This window comes from Camellia sinensis, chromosome 6 (assembly GCF_055761805.1).
Source record: "Camellia sinensis isolate YWXY chromosome 6, ASM5576180v1, whole genome shotgun sequence".
NCBI lineage: Eukaryota > Viridiplantae > Streptophyta > Magnoliopsida > Ericales > Theaceae > Camellia > Camellia sinensis.
In genome coordinates, this window is record NC_138966.1 from 179,920,107 (window position 1) to 179,942,709 (window position 22,603).

Here is a 22,603-nt window from a genome sequence, read left to right on the forward strand (position 1 = left end):
ACGTCATTTAAAAATTGACACGTCTCATTATCTTCTAGGATTTAAAAAATAAACAATAATAATTACAACAACACAGTGAACCATTGTTTTAGGAGAAATTATTCAATGCTCCTTAGCTTAAAAAAGTGAATTTGGGGAGTCCAAGACCAAGCCCATTCTTTGGGCTTAGCATCATTCGCCAGCTCGACCCAAGTAGAACTCGTAAACGTTAATAAATTCTCCCGTGCTTGACCCGCCCAAGTCTTCTTGGTCTCCCTTGTTGTCTCTTTCCCCTCAAAGACCCTGGTTTCCATGCATTGAAAGCTGAAAGAACTACCATTGATTGTCAATTCAATAGTACTACAAATGTTAATTATTATACCAATTAATGTATAAATACATGTTATAGCAATATAATTTTAAAATTATGATCCCATCTATTATACAGATTACAAATATTCAAAATTAATAAAATTATACCACATCATCCGTTAATATATCAATCGGTAAATATATGAATATCGAGTCTTGCCAAAAAGAAACAAAAGTGATGATATACGATACATAAATTTCATGAGCAAAGATACTATCCTTTTTTTTTTCTCTATTTTTTTTTTTTTTAAATACCCATTATTGTAAACTGCAATTTCACAAGTGTGCCGGTCACATTGGATGAATTTTTTTAAGAGAAATTACCAATAGGTCCTACTTTTGAGATTTATTATCTATTAAGTCCTATTGATAAATTTGTCAAGTGATAAATTTATCAATCTGTTACTTTTATGAATAAATTTATAGTGATAAATTTATTAGTCTTTTTGTTTTTATGAATAAATTTATCAGTCTCTTATTTTTATAGTGATAAATTTATCAATTAAGACTTGTAGATAAATAAGTCTAGTTAATAGGACGGATTGGTAAGTATCTCATTTTTTTATTGGTTTCAAACAATTTTGCACGGCACAGCAGACAACACGTTTTCTGTACATGTGTCCCACACAAGGTTTGTTGTTATAAGTCTCTGTCTCTGAAGCTTATCTTCCAAATCGTTAATTTTTCCAATGTATTTGGTGCTATGAGTTCCAATCCAGAGACCGTATCTTACAGTTCCACTTAACTCCTTCAAATATTCCATTTTTTTCCCCTACCTACCAATAAATACCAAGAGGCTTTCATGCAAATGGGTTTCAATGCAAGAGTCCTTAGTACTGTCCTCAAAACGGTTGTCTGGTTGTCACTTATGAGCAACTTTTTCACAGTATCCAATGGATTTGGGAATGATATTTCATGCTTGAAATCAATAAAGAAGTCCTTGGAAGACCCTTACAATTACTTGGGCACTTCATGGAATTTCCACAACAAGAGTGAAGGCTTCATCTGCAACTTTACTGGAATAGAATGCTGGAGGAATGAAGAGAACAGGGTCTTAAATATCCGACTCTCAGGCATGGGACTCAAGGGTGAGTTTCCTCGGGGTATCATAAACTGCTCCTCCTTAACGGGTTTAAATCTTTCAAACAACAATCTTTTTGGAACCATACCTTCAAATATGTCCAGGCTGATCGGTTTTGTTACATCGTTGGATCTTTCGGGCAACAGTTTCAGTGGTGAAATTCCAAAGGATATTGCAAATCTTAGTTATCTCAATTTGCTTAAACTCGATAACAATCGGCTCACTGGAAAAATTCCACATGAGCTTGGCCTGCTGCATCGCATCAAGTTTTTTAGTGTTGCTAACAATCTCTTGTCGGGGCCGGTGCCATTTTTTTTCGATGTTACAACTCAGAGATATGCAAATAATAAAGGACTTTGTGGGGGTCCGTTGGAAAGCTGCAAGGCTCGTAAGAATGATGGTGTTGCTATTTTCTTGGGTGGCTTCGTGGAAGGTTGGTCGGTTTCAACTGTTCTGGTTTTTGCTCTTTCTTTGTTTTGTTTGCCCATTAATAATCCACTATTAAAGGAGATTGTGAGCAGCGGGAAGAATAAAAGAACCCAAGAGGTAAGAGTAATTATTTATTTATTTGTTATTGTACGAATAGTTGATTATTGTAGTATGGTTGGTACTTCAAGTTGTTAATTATATTAGAAAATGACAAACCGATTAAGGGAATTTCTGACCCAAATATTCAATTAGTTCGAACTTGTTTAGTATTGAATTGAGACCATGAATTGTACTATAACAGACATGTGTAGTATGTTATTATAATCTGTCTAGGAAAAAAATCTTAAAAAGTAATAGAGCATTATATTTTACATGAGGTCAAAGAATAATAGTGAAAAATCATTCTTCTTCCTACATATGAATATCCAAAACTGAGTCATATGGTATCTCTTTCGGAACTCATTTTCATGCGTGTCGGTCAATTAATTTTTGTTTTCACTTGTAGTTGATACAAAGTTCTGACTAATTTGATTCACAGATTTCTAAATTGGAGAAGTTGGTTACTAGAATAAGTTTCACAGAACTCATGAATGTTACTGACAATTTTGGAGAAGACAGCATTATCGGGTTTGGAAAGACAGGGACAATGTATAAGGCAGTTCTCCCAAATGGTTGGTTCCTGGCCGTCAAGAGGTTCTACGATTCACACTACTCCGAGGGACAGTTTGTAGCCGAGGTGGTAGATTGAGGCACACTAATTTAGTACCTCTGATTGGATTCTGCTATGAAAGAGAGGATAGAGTTGACAGATTATTGATTTACAAATATATATCAAATGGTAACCTCTATGATTGGCTACACCATCCAGAATATGACCTCAACATCATGAAATGGCCTGTGAGGGTTAAAATTTCTGTTGGGTTAGCAAGAGGATTGGCATGGCTTCACCACCACAACAAAAGATTCCGGGTATTCCATCATAACATAAGCTCAAAATGTATACTACTAGATCGGAATTTTGAGCCGAAAATCTCTAATTTTGGGGATGCAATGTTTATGAACCTGATGAATGGTGAATTGTTGGAGCTGGGTTTTGATAAGAAGGATGTGTATAGCTTCGGAGTTGTGCTTATTGAGCTGGTTACAGGGAAGGAAACCATCAATGCTTCTGCAAATTCTGATAGAACCCCTTTTAGTCTGCGTGATGCAGTTGACAAGTCTCTGATCGGGCTAGGATTCGATGGTGAGATCTTTGAGTTCCTTAGTATTGCGTGTAAATGTGTTCAGTCATTGCCAGAGCAGAGGCCAACAATGCTTCAAGTGTACCAAACAATGAGGGCCACTGGGAAGAAACATGGCATTGTGGATGATCATTAGATGTCGAAGCAAACATAAATTGCTACTGCTAGTGTGTTGAACCAACTGGGCTAACTTAGGTGGTCAACTACTGTACACTATTTATTTTTTATAATCACTGTTTATAATCACTTTTCTGAAATAGAGACCTGCAATGTACTGCTTGCTTTCTTAGTGTTCTGGGTTCTCTAATTTTATTTTATCATCCATTTCAATGCATATATACAGAAGTATGGAACTTTCTGTTTAGTTTTTCATTTCCCCTTTTTGGTTTCAATGGAAAATTCCCAATTTTTGTTGTTTCTTTGTCTACTTCTCTGAAGTCGTTGTGCGGCCCTTCTGAATGCAGGGATTACCGTCCCTCTAAAGCAGCACTCTTTGATAGCATTGAAGAGGGTGGCATTCGAGTATCTTCCTCTTACTCTCAAGAGATTGATGAGTGTAGCAATGACAGTGCCATAAACAGCCTGCAAGATAGAGTCTTCTTTTTAAAGAGAGTGAGTTCCACAATATCTTCAATCGTCATTTTACCAGTCAAATTCTTATGTGCTGCTTGTCCTCAAGCAAGCAGGCACTGCTTAATCATTCAAAGTAGTTTTTCTTTTGGTTAGCTCTCACTCATGCTGAAATTTTGGTGAATCAATGTCATTATAGCTAGTGTTTGTAGTGTTTACTCTTTCTACGTCACCATGGGTACCACAGAAGCATGTATTTAACTGCTGTGAAGAAATGATAACCACAAAAATTAACAAGGTCGATGTTTTTGCATGGAATCATTTATAACCTAGCTATTGGTGCAAGGAACAGTCAAGAAGGGTGCTAACATACCTCAATGCTGGGACCAAAATACCACTCATGGGCAAGATTGCATTTTTATGTGCATATTTTAGCCAGATTGCATAAATTATGTTGTAAATGTTGTAGTGCCCAATTGAATAAGTGAAGTGTTTTTATTTTTTATTTTTATGCTCGGACTGAAACTTGTGACTATTTGAATCTAAGATATCTTGACAAAGAAACTGAAACAAATAAGAGAATGATATTGACAGAATAAGAAAACTCTTGTATTGATTGTTACTAACAATGCAAGAAGAGACTCCATTTATAGGAGCTGGTGTATACAACATTATGATGAAAGAAACACATAAAATATTAAAAGTAGCCGAAAGCAGCCGAAAGGAAGGCATGCTCTGGCATCCTATACCCTATTAATATATTAGTATGATTGTGTTGATATGTTTAATATATACGTTGTTATAATTAATATAATACAGTAGATATAATATACATTAACAGCCCCCCTCAAACTCAAGGAGGACAAACATCAACCAACTGGAGTTTGGAGACAAGTTCAACGAAGCGGCCAGGAGAATGAGCTTTGGTGAAGATATCAGCAGGTTGATCAACAGAAGAGATTGGATGGAGATGGACAGTACCACGAGCGACGTGTTGACGAATAAAATGGCAGTCAATCTCAATGTGCTTGGTGCGATCATGAAAAACATCATTGTGAGCAATTTGAAGAGCACTGTGATTGTCACAAAAGAGGTCAGTAGCACCAGAGGGGGTAACACTCATGTCAGCAAGGAGCCAACGAAGCCAGAGAAGTTCTTGAGTAGCATCAGCAAGAGCACGGTATTCGGCCTCGGTACTGGAACGAGCAGTAAGAGATTGTTTCTTGCTGCGCCAAGAAATAAGAGAATCACCCAGAAAAAAGCAGAACCCAGTAGTAGAGCGCCGGTCAGTAGGATCGCCAGCCCAATCAGCATCGGAGAAGGCACGAAGCTGAAGAGAGGAGCGGGCAGAATAATGAAGACCATGAAACAGGGTGCCTTTGAGATACCGAAGGATACGAAGCAAGGCAGCATAATGAGGGGTACGAGGAGCGGACATAAACTGGCTGACAATATGAACGGCATAGGCAATATCAGGACGAGTAACGGTGAGATAGACAAGACTGCCAACCAGCTGACGATATAGTGTAGCATCAGGGAGAAGAGTGCCATCAAGAGGTGTAAGACGACTCTGAGGGTCCAGGGGAGTAGGGGCAGTCTTGCAATCCGTAAGACCAGCACGTGTGAGAAGATCAGAGGTATACTTAGCCTGAGAGAGAAAAGAACCCGTAGAATCATGGAAGATTTCAAGACCCAAGAAATAGCTGAGAGGACCAAGATCTTTCATCTCGAAATGATGGCTAAGAAACTGTTTAAGGCGAAGAATACCATCGATATCATCACCGGTGATAATCATGTCATCGACATAAAGTAAAAGCAGGGTGGTTCCGTGAGCTGTTTTTCGGATAAAAAGAGCAGTATCATAAGAGCTGGAGGCAAAACCACATTTCTGAATAGTGGAGCTGAACTTGGCAAACCAAGCACGGGGAGCTTGTTTGAGACCATATAATGCACGCCGAAGTTTGCAGACTTGATGCGGGAGATAAGCAGACCCAGGGGGAGGGTGCATGTAGACCTCCTCGAGAAGAACACCATTAAGAAAAGCATTTTTCACGTCCATTTGATAAAGATCCCATTGTCGAGCGGTAGCAACAGCAATCAAGCTGCGAACAGAGGTGAGACGAGCAACAGGAGCAAAGGTCTCCTCATAATCAATACCATATTCTTGATTGAAGCCTTTGGCAACAAGGCGGGCTTTGTAGCGCTCAATAGATCCATCAGAACAAGTCTTGATTTTGTATACCCATTTGCAGCCAATGGCAGTCTTGCCAGGAGGAAGATCAACAATGTCCCAAGTATGAGTTTTGTCTAAAGCCTGCAATTCATCAGTCATAGCTTGCTGCCAAAGAGGATTAGAGCGAGCCTCACGATAGGAGGTCGGTTCATAAGTAGAAAAAGCAGTAGAACCAACAATAAAGTCACGAAGACGAGTAGGAGGTTGGGTTACCCGGTGTGGTCGTGCAGAGGGAGGAGGAGCCAGAGGAAGAGACTCAGCAGGAGGGGAGGATCCCGAAGGAGCAGGAGCAGGACCATCAGAGGGAGCAGGTGCATGGGACAAACCGGTAGGCAAGGCGATCTCGAGAGAGGTTGGCAGGGGTGGTGGAACAGACGGAGCAGAAAACTCGAGAGAGGCGGGCAAGGGTGGTGGAGGAAGGTCATCAGAAAATAGATCTGTGGAAGGGTCAGTAAAAAAAAGAGAGGGTGAGGGAACGGATAAACGGAAGGGAGAGAGAGAGGAAAACATTTTGTGTTCCCAAAAGACCACATGACGAGAGATACGAAGTCGTTGGGAGAGAGGATCCCAACAACGATACCCCTTATGTTCAATACCATACCCCAAGAAGCAACAAAGGCGGGAACGAGGTTCAAGTTTGGTACGTTCATGAGGTTGGAGAAGAACAAAACAGGCAGAGCCAAAGACTTTAAGGTTGGCGTAGGGGGGACGGGTGCCATACAGACGCTCATAAGGAGTGTGATTATGAATGACAGGTGTAGGGATACAATTGATAGTGTAAGCAGCAGTGAGAGCCGCTTCCCCCCAAAAATGTTCCGGACAAGAGGAAGACAAAAGAAGAGCGCGAGTAGTGTCGAGAAGATGCCGATGTTTCCGTTCAGCACGTCCATTTTGTTGAGACGTGCCGGGGCAGGATCGATGAGGTTGAGTACCATGACTCTGAAGGAAGGAAAGAAAGTCAAAATCTTTATATTCCATGGCATTGTCAGAACGAAAAAGTTTAATAGTTTTAGAAAATTGTGTTTTAACCATGGCAGCAAAATTGTAATAAAGTTGTTTGAGTTCAGATCGAGTTTTCATAAGAAATAACCATGTAAAACGAGAAAAATCATCTACAAAAATAACAAAATAGCGGGCTCCGCCCATAGTGGGAGTAGGAGAGGGGCCCCAAATATCAGAATGGATGAGATCAAATGGTGCAAGAGAAACAGAGTCACTTTTATTAAACGACAAGGCAGGTTGTTTAGCAAGTTGACAGGACACACAATCTAAAGCATCAGCACTTACAGGACCTAAATGACCACGAGAAATTAAAGATTTTAAACGACTAACAGAAAGATGGCCTAAACGACAGTGCCAAAGCTGAAAAGAAGATAAAGGGGGAGCAGGGGTAGCAGTGGTAGGAGCGGTGATCTGAGAGGAATCCGGAACATGAAGATGGATAAGTTCGTAGAGACGTCCATGCTTACGGCCGATCCCAAGAGTTTGCCCCGTCCGAGGGTCCTGCACCAAACAACCAGTAGGGGAAAAGGTAACAGTTAGACCATGCTCACATAATTGACTAATGGATATAAGATTTAAAGTGAGAGCGGGCATAAGATAGACATGAGATAAAGATAAGTGAGAGGTGGAAACAGAACCAACATGACTTACAGATAGAAGAGACCCATCAGCAGTATGGATAGAAGGAACAGGAGAAGTAGAAGAGAGAGGAGAAAAAATAGTAGGGTCAAAGGTCATGTGATTACAACAGGCGGAGTCAAAGTACCAGGAAGTGTTACCTGCGGTGACAGACAAAGCAGTAGATGGAGGAGTACTGGAGTTCTGCCAAAAATGGTGAAACATGGCTTCCACATCGGTGTGAGAGAAGACCGGAGTGGAAGGATCTATAGGGACAGAGGCAGGTAAATCCTCTGAGGCAGCAGCAGCAGTGCGTGGAGTAGGCAGTGGTTTAGACGGAGGCCCAGAACGATGAGAGTTGTTGCGGGAAAAATGTCCGGGGGAGGGACCAGTGCGAGAGGCACGGGCAGGGTTGCGGAAGCAATCATGCTGGAGATGACCAGGACCAGTCTTGTTGCAAAACCGACAAAGACGAACTGGACAATTGACCAGAAGATGAGTCGACGGAAGAGTGCGGTTGTGACAGTAGTTGCAGACAGGTGGTTTCTGTGGGGAAGGTGGTGAAGGAGAACTTCGAAGCTGGGGAGTAGCAAGAACAGAGTCCACAGGGTGGGGATGGAGAGTACCAAACCTGGTTTCCTCTGACAGGAGTTCAGAAATTGCTTGCTCAAGAGTAGGTAAAGGAGTGCGATGAAGGAGAGAGGCGCGGACTGGCTCAAAACGGGGAGTGAGAGCCATGAGAAAGTGAACCAAGCGTTGTTGGTCACGGTAAGTAGTGAACAAGGCAGCATCCTTAGTACAATCCCATGGAGGTTCAGAGAGAGCGAGTTGATCCCAAACAGAATACATTTGTGAGAGAAAATCATTAATGGTTTGAGTGTTTTCTTGGCGCATACGGTGAAGATGACTCAGAAGCTGATATTGGTGAGCAAGGCCAGTAGTCTGGTAGCGTTCTCGTAAAAAATCCCAGATGGCTTTGGCTGGAGAGGAAGCAGAGTCTAGTTGGAATCGACCAAACTGAAGGCTGATAGAAGTAATAGAAGTATTACGGAGCCAAGTGATGATCTGATAGTTTTTACTATCCCAATCCTCCAGACGGTCAACATATTTATCAGCGGAGTCGGTGGTGGCAGCGGATTCGGTGGTGGCTGGGATGGGTTTGCACACATCCCCAGTGATGATGCGCCAAAGTTTCTTTCCTTTGAGGAACCCAGACATAGCTTGTGCCCATAAGACATAGTTTGTTCCGTCAAGAACAACAGAAATAGGGTGGTTAGAGGAGTCCAGGCGATCCATGAGAAAAAAGCAGTATTATCGAAGCCGAATTTGAGAAATCTGAGGTTACCAGTGAATTCAGAGGGCCGAAATCAGTGGGAAATGAGTGAACGGACCAAAAAAAAAGATGACCAGAAGGCAGTAAATGGGCTGGTCAAAGTTGGTCAACAAAACTGGTCAAAGATGACGTCACCAGCTGGTCAAAGATGACGTCACTGCTGTGTCACAGGGCGGCGCACGGTAGCACAGAGAGGCGCGGCGTACGTTAGCAGAGGAGCCAGGCAGCGCACGGAAGCACCAGGGCTGACGTCAGCTGACGTCAGAAACACGCGGCTCACGTTAGCAGGTGAGGCCGCGGCGCACGATAGCACGGGGCAAGTGTGAGGCGCGTAGAGCGCGTCGGAGCAGCGAGGCAGCGCGTGGACTAACTTTCTGGCGGCGCGTGACGGCGCGTGGGGCGTCGGATGAGGATGAATGTGGTGGCGTTGGATTCGTCGTGAGGAGACGAAGGTTCTGGTGTGGTCCAATCTGTAATTTAGATAAGGACGAGATATGCAACCAATCTGCTCAAAATAAAAAAAATTTGATGCAGAAGAGACTAGGCAGTATACCTGTGCTCTGATACCATGAAACAAATAAGAGAATGATATTGACAGAATAAGAAAACTCTTGTATTGATTGTTACTAACAATGCAAGAAGAGACTCCATTTATAGGAGCTGGTGTATACAACATTATGATGAAAGAAACACATAAAATATTAAAAGTAGCCGAAAGCAGCCGAAAGGAAGGCATGCTCTGGCATCCTATACCCTATTAATATATTAGTATGATTGTGTTGATATGTTTAATATATACGTTGTTATAATTAATATAATACAGTAGATATAATATACATTAACAGAAACCATATAATCCCTTGACAATTAACAGGTGATATGCAGTGGAGAGCCATAACCGTATGCTGGACCGGATGGTAAGTTGGTTGAAATTGTGAAAACAGGATTAATTCTTTTAGAGAAGAAATTTTTCATTTTGGTTTTTGAATGGATTGTTCTTGTAAATCAGGGCAATGAGATGGATGCATCAAGGGGAATCATGTCTGGAACTATAGATCGGTTCAAGATAGTAAATAAACCTCATCTGCTGAGCTCTCTTATTTTCGTTTTTGTTTGTCTCTTGCATCTTTTGGCTAAAGGGTCAGTGTTATTAAATTTGATGTCCTTGTTAGTGTATTAGGTATTCGAGAAGAAATCAAGTCAGAGAATGTTTAAACTTGCATGTTTTGTAGTTTCTTTCTTTATCATATATTATTTGATTAGGTAAATGTACTATCTTCACTTTCTTTTATATGACGTGCTACTCGGATTTTTATTTTATTTTTGAATGCGTGCACCTGTGTTGCAACCAGGAATTAAAATTTTCCCCTTAGGGTGGCATGGAACCACTCAAGCTAACTGCTGGTGCTTGGTGTTGTTGGGAGAAAACAAAACAAAAAACCAATTCAAAATATCCGAATCCGGCACAAAAATAGCGGAAGTAGTTTATTCTCCCTCTTTGTGTGAACCTATTAGGAAGTAATTTAATAGAGCACAATATATTCTAAAAATAATCTGAAAGTGATGATCCAACAATCACACAACAAGACGACAGCAAATTTTTAACGTGGAAAACCTTCCCGACGTGGAAAGGAAAAATCACGGGACCGTAGTCCACCAAATATCTCCACTATAAACAAATAATGGGTATACAAGAGTTCTCTCTAGATAGAACTAGAGGCAAACAATCAAGAACAACTTACAAATAAGCTTCCTTGGCAACCAAAGATCAAACTACAAAGTTTAGGAAAAATCTCACCAAAAACTAGCAGTAGAAAACTCCAAATCTGATCTCCACCGTCCAGAATTTAGAGTCTTGAGTTGTGAACTCGCCTACCAAATTTCAGCTCAATCGGACCACAGATTCTTGTTGATCGGATAGCTTGATCACTGCTAGACAGAATTTCTCCTCTCCTCTCTGTTTTGGTGGCAGCTTCTATGTCTCTTTTTGTGTACAAAGAAAAGGTTTGTAACCCTAAACTTATGGGCCAGATCTTTTCAAAAAACATAACCTCTCCATGTGGGCTTTGGAATTCACATGGGCTTACTAAATGTTTTGGGCCTTCCTCCACATAGGATGGAAACCCAACCCAACAAATCTCCCCCTTTCCAACTAGGTGGAGGGATTCTCCATCCCGGCAATTGAGCAACATGTCTCAAGCTTCTCCCTTACCAAAGCTGAATCCCGGCAATTGAGCAACATGTCTCAAGCTTCTCCCTTACCAAAGCTTTTGTCAACATGTCAGCACCATTATCATCAGTATGAATTTTTCCAAGTTCCAACAACTTATGATTAAGAATTTCTCTTATCCAATGGTACCTCACGTCAATGTGCTTCGACCTCGAATGGAATGTAGAGTTCTTAGCCAAGTGAATAGCACTTTGGTTATCACAAAACAACACATATTGTTGTTGTTTGAAACCAAGCTCCGTCAAGAACTTTTTCATCCATAGCAACTCTTTACAAGCTTCTGTTGCCGCAATAAACTCTGCCTCTGTTGTAGAGAATGCAACACATTTTTGCAACCTTGCCTGCCAAGAAACAGCTCCACCTGAGAAAGTGATCAAATAACCCGAAGTAGACTTACGGGTATCCACATCTCCTACCATATCTGCATCAGTGTAGCCAACTAAAATTTGTTGTCCATTTCCAAAACTGAGTGTCAACCTGGAAGTGCCTCTAAGATATCTCATTATCCACTTTACTGCATTCCAATGTTCTCTTCCTGGATTTGAAAGAAATCGGCTAACCACACCAACTGAATGAGTTATATCTGGCCTTGTGCAGACCATTGCATACATTAAGCTTCCCACAGCTGAGGCATATGGAACTCTTTTCATATCTTCCTTCTCTTTATTTGTAGAAGGGCTTTGATTAGTGCTTAACTTAAAATGAGTAGCAAGAGGTGAGCTAACCACTTTAGCATTGTTCATATTGAATCTTTCAAGCACTTTTTCAATGTACTGCTCTTGTAACATGTACAATTTCTTCTCTTTTCTGTTCCGATAGATTCGAATACCAAGAATTTGCTTTGTTGGCCCCAAGTCTTTCATGGCAAAGAACTTGCTTAGTTGTTTTTTCAATTTGTCAATTCTTGAAGGATTCCTGCCAACAATCAACATGTCATCAACATAGAGCAGTAAAATAATAAAATCATCATCAGAGAATTTCTGCACAAATACACAATGGTCAGAAGTAGTTTTCATGTAGCCTTGCTCCTCCATAACTGACTCAAACTTCTCATACCACTGCCTGGGTGCTTGCTTCAGACCATAAAGACTTTTCTTTAGCTGACACACATAATCCTCTTTTCCTTTCACCCTGAAACCCTCTGGTTGTTCCATGTAAATCTCTTCCTCCAAGTCACCATGAAGGAAAGCAGTTTTCACATCCATTTGCTCAATCTCTAAGTCTAGACTAGCGGCTAAGCCAAGAACCACACGAATAGAAGACATTTTTACAACTGGTGAGAAGATCTCATCAAAATCAATGCCTTTTCTCTGACTGAACCCTTTAACAACTAGTCTAGCTTTGTATCGTGGTTGTGAAATGAGTTCATCATGTTCACCCTGTACACCCACTTGTTCTTTAAAGCTCTCTTGCCCTTAGGTAGTTTCACCAACTCAAAAGTGTGATTGTCATACAATGATTGCATCTCATCTTGCATCGCATCAGCCCATTCCAGCTTATGATCATCTTCCATGGCTTCTGCATAACCCTTAGGCTCTCCCCCATCAGTCATTAACACATAGTCATCTGTAGAATACCAAGTGGAAGGATGTCGGTCTCTAGCTGACCTCCTGGTTGGAACATCTGGTGGTATCTCTGGTGTTGCCAACTACTCAAGACTCTCATCACCTGTCTCGATCTGTAAAGGGTCATCAGCATCACCTAGACCTTGTTGGTCATTCTGAACATCATGTTCAACCTGTGCCGGCAAATCTGTCAGAGGAACAGGATCCAAGTCAACTAAACCATCACTATGCCAGGACATTGTGTTATCTGCTTTTTCAATATCTTGTATAGTTTGATCTTCAATAAATACAACATCTCGGCTTCTCACTAGTTTCTTGTCAACTGGATCATATAACCTGTAGCCAAACTCATCTAGGCCATAGCCTAGAAAAATACACTGTCGGGTCTTCATATCAAGCTTAGGCCTCTCATCTTCGGGAATATGAACAAATGCTTTACATCCAAAGACACGCAGGTGATCATAGGAAACATCCTTGCCAGTCCAAACTCTGTCTGGTACATTGAAATGAAGAGGAACACATGGTGTGAGATTAAGAACATGTACAACTGTACTCAAAGCCTCACCCCAAAAGGATCTTGGCAACCGTGCCTGTGAAAGTAAGCATCTAACTCTTTCAACTAGTGTCCTGTTCATCCTTTTAGCTAAACCATTCAACTAAGGAGTCTTCGGGGGTGTCTTTTGATGTCGAATACCCTGTTGTCTGCAATAATCATCAAAAGGACCGCAATACTCTCCCCCATTATCTGTTTTGATGCACCTGAGCTTCTTCCCATTCTGTCTCTCAACTAAGGCTTGGAACTGTTTAAAAGTCTCCAACACTTGATCTTTGCTTTTTAAAGTGTAGACCCACAACTTTCTTGAATAATCATCTATGAAGGTCACAAAGTAACGGGAGCCACCAAGTGTTCTTGTCTTCATAGGACCATAGACATCTGAATATACCAAATCAAGTATATTTGGCTTTCTTGAAGGAGGGGAACTCTTGAAGGAAACTCTATTTTGCTTTCCTGCCAAACAGTGAGTACACCTTTTCAAAAGTGCATTCTTTATTCCAGACAAAAGATTCTTTTTAGCCAATGTTGCCAGGCCTTTCCCACTCATGTGAGCAAGCCTTTTATGCCACAATTCCACTGTAGACTCATCATCCATTGCATTAATAGCTTCTTTGGGGAGCCTTGCTTGCATTACGTACAAAGTATAATGCTTCTTGCCTCGAGCCACAACCATAGCACCCCTAGTGAGCTTCCACTGACCATTACTGAAAGTGTTGCAATACCCTTCATCATCAAGTTTACCTGCAGAAATCAAATTCATACGGATATCAGGAATATGCTTTACATCTCTAAGAACCAACCTCGTGCCATTATTCGTCTCCAAGTGCACGTCTCCAACACCAATAATTTTGGCCAAGCCATCATTACCCATCTTTACTGAACCAAAGTCACCAAGTATGTAGGATGTGAAGAAATCTTTTCGAGATGTAGCATGAATAGAGGCACCACTATCAATCACCCAGTTGGTCTCATGGCATGCTATGTTAATAACATCTTCATCATAAACAATGAGAAAGTCTTCGGAAGTAGCGGTGGCAACTTGATCATTATCCTTTCCATCATGCTCAATCCCTTTCTCCTTGTTCTCTCTCTTTAATTTTCTGCACTGTTTTTTGATGTGCCCTTTCATGCCACAATGATAACACTCAGCATTAGCAAACTTGTTGGACTTGCTTCTACCTCTATCTCTGTTCTTCGGACCTCTGCTCTTGCTTCTCCCCCTCCTTTCTGTAACCAAAACCTCTGACTGTGAAGAAGATCCCTGTGATTTCCTCCTCATCTCTTCATTTAAAATACTGCTCTTAGCCAGATCCATATTGATTACACCATCTGGAGCCGAGTTAGATAATGACATTCTAAATGTCTCCCAAGAGTCCGGCAATGTACCAAGCAAGCACAACCCCTGTACCTCATCGTCGAACTTGATACCCATTCCAGCCAACTGATTAATTACTCCTTGAAAAGTGTTCAAGTGATCTGTCAATGGGGTTCCATCTTGGTATCTCAAGGTCATCAATTGCTTTATTAGAAACATTTTATTGTTTCCAGTCTTCCGAGCATACAATTGTTCAAGTTTGTTCCAGAGTGTACGGGCATGTGTCTCTCCACTAATATGATTCAAAACATTATCATCCACCTATTGCCTAATGTACCCACACACTTGTCGATGTAGTAATGTCCATTCTTCATCAGATTTATTTTCTGATTTTTCAGTAGCAAACACCGGTAGATGAAATTGTTTCACATAAAGGAGGTCTTCCATTTTTCCTTTCCATGTGTGATAATTAGAACCATTCAAGGTAACCATTCTACTCAAATTTGCTTCCATTATTCAACACAAGATGCACAAAAATATGAACCAAACTCTGATACCACTATGTTGGGAGAAAACAAAACAAAAAACCAATTCGAAATATCCGAATCCGGCACAAAAAATAGCGGAAGTAGTTTATTCTCCCTCTTTGTGTGAACCTATTAGGAAGTTATTTAATAGAGCACAATATATTATGAAAATAATCTGAAAGTGATGATCCAACAATCACACAATAAGACGACAGCAAATTTTTAACGTGGAAAACCTTCCCGATGTGGAAAGGAAAAACCACGGGACCGTAGTCCACCAAATATCTCCACTATAAACAAATAATGGGTATACAAGAGTTCTCTCTAGATAGAACTAGAGGCAAACAATCAAGAACAACTTACAAATAAGCTTCCTTGGCAACCAAAGATCAAACTACAAAGTTTAGGAAAAATCTCACCAAAAATGGTACTGTTCACGGGCCAAAAACCAGCAGTAGAAAACTCCAAATCTGATCTCCACCGTCCAGAATTTAGAGTCTTGAGTTGTGAACTCGCCTACCAAATTTCAGCTCAATCGGACCACAGATTCTTGTTGATCAGATAGCTTGATCACTACTGGACAGAATTTCTCCTCTCCTCTCTGTTTTGGTGGCAGCTTCTATGTCTCTTTTTGTGTACAAAGAAAAGGTTTGTAACCCTAAACTTATGGGTCAGATCTTTTCAAAAAACATAACCTCTCTATGTGGGCTTTGGAATGCACATGGACTTACTAAATGTTTTGGGCCTTCCTCCACATAGGATGGAAACCCAACCCAACAGGTGTTTAGTGGGATAGACTATTTTGGTTTCAGAAAAAAGTTAGTTTATTAGAAATATTTGGAAGATTGGGATGAATCAATATTTGTGTTCATTTATTTAACTCATGTAGCAAGGGAGTATAAATTATGACACACAACTGAGTCATATGTCTTGTTTCATTGGGTTTCTCTTGATGAGGCATAGACGAGTAGAGTTCAGTCGTTGTTTTTGGTTGAATCTCTTGCATGTTAATGAAAGTATTCCACTTATGCTTGGCTTGAACAAATCCATTTGCACATCAGATGTCCAGACACACGATTCTAGCAAAAAGCACACAGGGGAGAGCGAATCTTTGTGTGTGTACGTGTGTAGTGAGCTAGCAAATACATGCTGTTGATTCTAATTGATCTTTTATTTGCAGGTTTCTGGGATATTTCGTGTATGGCTAAAGTTGAATTTTGAAGCCAGTCTGATGAACTCCAATTAAACAATAGAATTTTAATGCTGAACAGGATTGCCATTGACTGCTGGCGTTGGCATGAGTTTGGTTAGGTGGACCTCAATAGTGGTATAATTTCTACACAACTGTTGTTGTCTATACTGTTTTTTTTCCCTTTTGTTTCGTTTTTTGAGGAATTGTTGGCTATACTGTTATGTTAGAAGATATTTACAATTATTTATATGGGTTGTTTGGCTGTATAGACTATGGAAGGACTGCAAATATATAGGAATTGGTCTACTCTTTTATTCCGCTGATTTGTTTGTGGTCTCACTTGTGAGGTTAGACCATAGTTACTGAAAAAACTCTTTGATGTGGAAAACTTTGCTTTCCCGGAAACTTGTTTTCAAAATGGGAAGTTGCCAAGAAATCTCTTGGAGAAAGGAAAACTTGTTTTCAAAACAGGTAGTTACCAAGAAACTCTGCTTGATAGGGGAAAGTGGCTTTGGCTTCAAAACAGAGATGAAACTCTAATGAAATTTTAAGGAAACTCTTAAGAAATGTTTGGGTGATGTTTTTGAAACTCATGCACAATATAAATATAAAGAAAGAAACTATTGAGAAGCTTGTTTTTCATAATTTCCACTATTTTTTAAAAGTGTTATTTTAACCAATGATATGTTTTTTTAGTAAGTTCCTAAAATATTCTATTAGTATTTTAATTGATGAAGAAAAATATTGTTATTCTTTACATTTCAATTTTAAGGTTCTTATTATTATTATTATTATTATTATTATTATTATTATTATTATTATTATTTATATGAATACTTTATGCCACCTAGTATCACATAGAGTTTACCATCGCTTGTAATATTTTTGGATCATGTTTTTTTCTTACTCGAATGATAATTTTTCTTTTTCAATCGGAACAAAACCTCACCTAGAACAAAGTACGAAGTTTATATGCTAGTTTAAATCCTAAATTATGTAAATCAATTTACTAAATGACAGGACAGCTATGCAAATATTCAACACTATATAAATCGATTCAATGAAAAATGTTTCGTTGTCAATGGTAAATAAGCTTAATTAGATGAAAAATGTTTATCGTCTTTGAAAGTTAAAAGAAATATTTTTTAATTTAAAATCTTAACTGATGCAATGTGCTATGCACCGTGCACACAAGGTGGGATGGATCTTACTTTTTTTTTTTTTTGGAACATGGGTGGGATGGATCTTACTCTCTTTGTATTTGATCTGTAATTAATTCTATAGAATAATTTTGTACACTTAATTTTTTATTTTATTTTTATTTTATTTTTTGAGAAATTATAAAGAAATTTTTTTAAATTTGACTCTTATAACATCTTAACCTTTACAATTTTAAATTTTTTCAATTAAAACTTTAAACTTCTGAATTAATCTCAATAACTACACCAAATTAGAGCTCTACCATTCATCAAATATCCTAACCATTCATTTTATTTGTTGCATGCATGCGCACACCTTCTTTCTTTTTTTTTCTTTTTTTTTTTCTTTTTCTGATATTTGTAGCATGCACTTGACCACATTAACCTTATTTCTTTACCGCCGGGATGGCCTGGTGGTGAAAGTAGCTTATTCTATATAGGAGTGAGTCAGGTTTGATTTATAAAAGATGGCCTAGTAGTGAAGGCAGCTTATTCTATAGGGGTGAGTCAGGTTTGATTTATAAAGGGTGTGAATCGGCTAGGTTATTCAACTGGCTTTCTACGGAGACTTCGCACTGTACTTTGATTGACACATGACTGTTAGGTGTGAATTTGCTGAGTTATCTAAATGACTCTCTACGGAGACCACGTACTGTACTTCGATCAACACTTGACCTCTTCTAGAGCATGTATCTAAGCACCATTAGTGCCTTGGTGGTGGGTTCCTTTCTTTGGGTTAAATTAAATCAGGCCTATAATCGATTACTTTGGAGCCTGGGTCTACGGATGCAATGATGACGTAATCCTTATTTCGGCCTCATTTGAAAAGTTGACTATTTTAGTAGACTATTTTAGTTTTTAGTTATTTTAGGAGGTTAAAAATTTTGTGTTTGGGAAGATAGTTGGATTTTTTTATAGTTGAACGTAGGGGTGGGCGCGGGTCGGTTGCGGCTACGGAACCTTCAATCCTCCATCCGTCTGCCAGATTGGTGGATTAGAGAAAATCAATCAGTATCCGTCCACCAATCCGGCGAATGCGGATTGAGCAAATTGACGGATAGATGCGAATCGGTTTGGCGATTCAAGATTTTATAAATTTTAAACATAATTAAACTTGTGCACTTCCTCAAAAAAAAAGAAAAAAAAGAAGAGTATTACAGTCAATGACTTAAAAAAGTATCACAAGCGCTGCATATCCCATTAAAGAAAGAAAGTTTGAAACTTTGGAATATTACAATCACTGCGTGCCTCATCCACATATGAGAATTACAACATTTCTCATCCACATAAAGTATTACAATATGTGATTCTTAAAATATAAAAACAATTCAAACCACCAAAACCATGAACAGAGCAATAGTAGAGATTGTATGCCTCTATATTGTTACATCTATATCTATTTTTGAAAACAAAAACCAACCAGCATATATCATCTTTTTTATTTATTATTTTTAGAGTTAGATTTAAAAGCCAAAAAATATAGATAAATAATACATTTATTTTTTTCAATTCAAAAAATATATTCAAATTGAAAACTCTTTTTCAACAAAACATATTCAACAGAATATTTGAACTCTTTTTCAATTGAAAACATAAACAGAATATCTAAACAAATTAAAAATACAAAATCTTACAAATTACTTGGGTGCTTGCGGTTTGGCGGATCGGTTGCGATCAAAGGAATCTCAAATCCGCCATCCGTCCAAAATTAGGCAGATTGGAAAAAGTCAATCTGCAACCGTCCGCTTGTCATTACGCATTCGTCTAAAATACGGCGGATTAGTTCGATTCGGTCAATTTGGGCAGATCAGTATATACGCTGCTCACCCCTAGTTGAATGTAATGTTTGTGAAAGAAAAAATAAAATAATTATGAGTTTGATATGATAATTTGTTTTATTAACTATTTTAGTTTATTTTATCTTTTTGTAGATTCTATCAAAAAACTCACTTACCAAATTCAAAAAAAAAAAAAAAAATCTTACTTCATTCCCCTTCCACCATTGTTGAGACCTCAAAGCTTCACCAGATTATTGTTCATTTTTCCCTTGTTACTACTGCCTTCCATTTCCCCTATTACAGTCTCCAACCTTTCACCCACCATTGTTTGAGAAAAACAACCACTACGAAGCCTTTGGAAACCTACTGTAAGCTCTTCAATCGGTTGTCGTTTCCGTTGTCCTACGATTGTGTTCGTTTTCATTTGATTTTTGTTGTGGTGTATTTGTTTGATGTTGCCATTTGTTTATTGCAAATTTTTTCTTTTTTTTTGGGGGGGGGGGAGGGGAGGAAAGGACTTCTTCACGGTAATAAAAAAAACATAATGATGCATGCAAAGTGTTTGACAAAAAGCCTCACCCAGATACATTCTTGTTTCTTTCTCTTTAATCATCATCATCATTAGAAGTTTGTCACGACTCATTGCTAATGCGAGTTCCACTCCAAACACCTTGTAAGCGCATAAGTGTGTGAGCAGTAAGACATGCATGGTAGATCCTATCGTATCACCTAGTTTGAATCATTAGGCTTAATGCACAAGGGTACGTAATACCACTCGTGTAGCCAGCTTCTCAGGAGGATGATAAGCGCCTAATACATGACAAATGATATCAGAGCCAGCCTAGGGGCACTGTGATGGGGACAATACGTGAGACTTACACCAAGTACCTTCATTATGGGGTCCACACCAACGATACTATTCGCATAAGACGAGTTCCCATAGGTAGGGGAATGGACAAGTATACGCGCAGGACGAGTTTCCATAGGTAGGGGAATGGACAAGTATAAAGGCAACCAGGGTAATGTCCCTTGACGAGGATGTCAAGGATTGGCCTACCAACTCATTGGTAATGCGAGTTTTACACCAAGCACCTTGAAATGCATAAATGTGTGAATAGTAAGGCAAGAATGGTAGATCCCTATCGTATCACCTCAGTTGGATCTTAGGGCTTAATGCACTAGAGTACGTAGGACCACTTTTTGAGTCGACTGCTCAAGAGAATGACAAAAGCTTAGTACGTAACAAGGAGTTCGAATCCTCTATCGCGTTCTCCTGCGACGGTCCATGCGGTGCCCCAAGACAACGTTGTTTTAGGGAAAATTTTCAAAAAAAAAAACAAAAACAAAACACACATATACACAGAACCAAAGAAGAGAAAGAGATGAAGAAGATTCAAGCACAGAGGAAGAAAAAAAGGAGAAGAAAAAAGAATGGCATCCCACATACGACAACCTCTAGCCTCCCTTCACCCACAGCGTCACTGGCTACTCGACATCGCCGCCGCAACCCACCATTGCCACCTCCATAGCCGTGAGCCTCTCTCTCTCTCTCTCTCTCGTGATCTCGATGGCTAACAACCATCTCGATCTTTTCTCTCTTTTTCTTTGTCGCTAGTGTACCAGAGGGAGTTCATCGGTCATCCTCGTCGCAGTTCGTCGATTTCCCCCCAGTTTCAACCTAGATTTGAAATGTAAAAAGATGTATTTATGAAGAAAAAGAAAAGTTTCAAAATATCTATAAAAGATTTGAGATCCAAAATCAAATAGGAGGAAGGGAAATTTTTTTAACTGTTGTTCTTTGCTTTTGTTTTTATTGATCTAATTTTTAGTCAATTTTGATTTATCATTTGGGATGTTCAAAGTGTTAATATGTATGTGTGTATATATATATATTAGATTAAAAAATCTCCAACTTTTGTTTGAATGGTTGTTAATGTTGGTGTTCTTCTAGGTGTTCTTCTAGGAAGCATTCAGTCATCAAGCTTTGTACATTTGAAAAATCCTAGATAACAATAAAAACATAGATCATAAACTCACTGCCATTTGAGTGGTTGTTAATATTAGTGTTCTTCTAGGTGTTTGAATAGTTATTAATTTTGAATGGTTGTTTGAATGTTTGAATGGATATTTGAATGACGTTCTTCTGGGTGTTCTTCTTCCCCTCTTTTTCTTCTTTGGTTCTCTGTGGGTGTGTGGGTGTGTGTGTATTTTTTCTTTTGTGAATGTGTGTTCTCTTTGTGTGTGGGTGTAAAAAAAAAAAAAAAAGAGTATTACAATCAATGACTTAAAAAAGTATTACAAGCACTGCATATCTCATTAAAGAAAGAAAGTTTGAAACTTTGGAATATTACAATTACTGCGTGCCTCATCCACATATGAGAATTACAACATTTCTCATCCACATAAAGTATTACAATATGTGATTCTTAAAATATAAAAACAATTCAAACTACCAAAACCATAAACAGAGCAGTAGTAGAGATTGTATGCCTCTATATTGTTACATCTATATCTATTTTTGAAAACAAAAACCAACCAACATATATCATCTTTTTTATTTATTATTTTTAGAGTTAGATTTAAAAGCCAAAAAATATAGATAAATAATACATTTATTTTTTTCAATTCAAAAAGTATATTTAAATTGAAAACTCTTTTTCAACAGAACATATTCAACAGAATATTTGAACTCTTTTTTAATTGAAAACATAAACAGAATATCTAAACAAATTGAAAATACAAAGTCTTACAAATTACTTGGGTGCTTGCGGTTTGGCGAATCAGTTGCGACCAAAGGAATCTCAAATCCACCATCCGTCCAAAATTAGGCGGATTGGAAAAAGTCAATCTGCAACCGTCCGCTTGTCATTACGCATTCGTCTAAAATACGGCGAATTAGTTCGATTCGGTCAATTTGGACGGATTGGTATATACGCTGCTCATCCTTAGTTGAATGTAATGTTTGTAAAAGAAAAAATAAAATAATTATGTGTTTGATATGATAATTTGTTTTATTAACTATTTTAGTTTATTTTATCTTTTTGTAGATTCTATCAAAAAACTCACTTACCAAATTCAAAAAAAAAAAAAAAAAATCTTACTTCATTCCCCTTCCACCATTGTTGAGACCTCAAAGCTTCACTAGAATATTGTTCATTTTTCCCTTGCTACTACTGCCTTCCCTTTCCCCTATTACAGTCTCCAACCTTTCACCCACCATTGTTTGAGAAAAACAACTACTACGAAGCCTTTGGAAACCCACTGTAAACTCTTCCATCGATTGTCGTTTCCGTTGTCCTACGATTGTATTCGTTTTCATTTGATTTTTGTTGTGGTGTATTTGTTTGATGTTGCCATTTGTTTATTGCAAATTTTTTTGTTTT

General features: G+C 38.8%; 1 protein-coding gene and 1 long non-coding RNA gene across 2 annotated transcripts; both read left to right on the forward strand.

Moving 5' to 3' along the window:
• Positions 1–1,028: 1,028 nt before the first annotated feature.
• LOC114310345 (probably inactive leucine-rich repeat receptor-like protein kinase At5g48380) lies at positions 1,029–3,474 on the forward strand. Its single transcript, XM_028256311.2, is given in 3 exon segments — positions 1,029–1,978; positions 2,400–2,595; positions 2,598–3,474. Coding segments are annotated over 3 exon segments (1,662 nt in total). The 5' UTR covers positions 1,029–1,153; the 3' UTR covers positions 3,239–3,474.
• Positions 3,475–10,055: 6,581 nt separating this feature from the next.
• Positions 10,056–16,560, forward strand: LOC145793083 (uncharacterized). Its single transcript, XR_014333585.1, has 3 exons — positions 10,056–10,269; positions 15,832–16,378; positions 16,513–16,560. It is a non-coding gene; the product is annotated as an uncharacterized LOC145793083 (long non-coding RNA).
• The last annotated feature ends 6,043 nt before the right edge of the window (positions 16,561–22,603 follow it).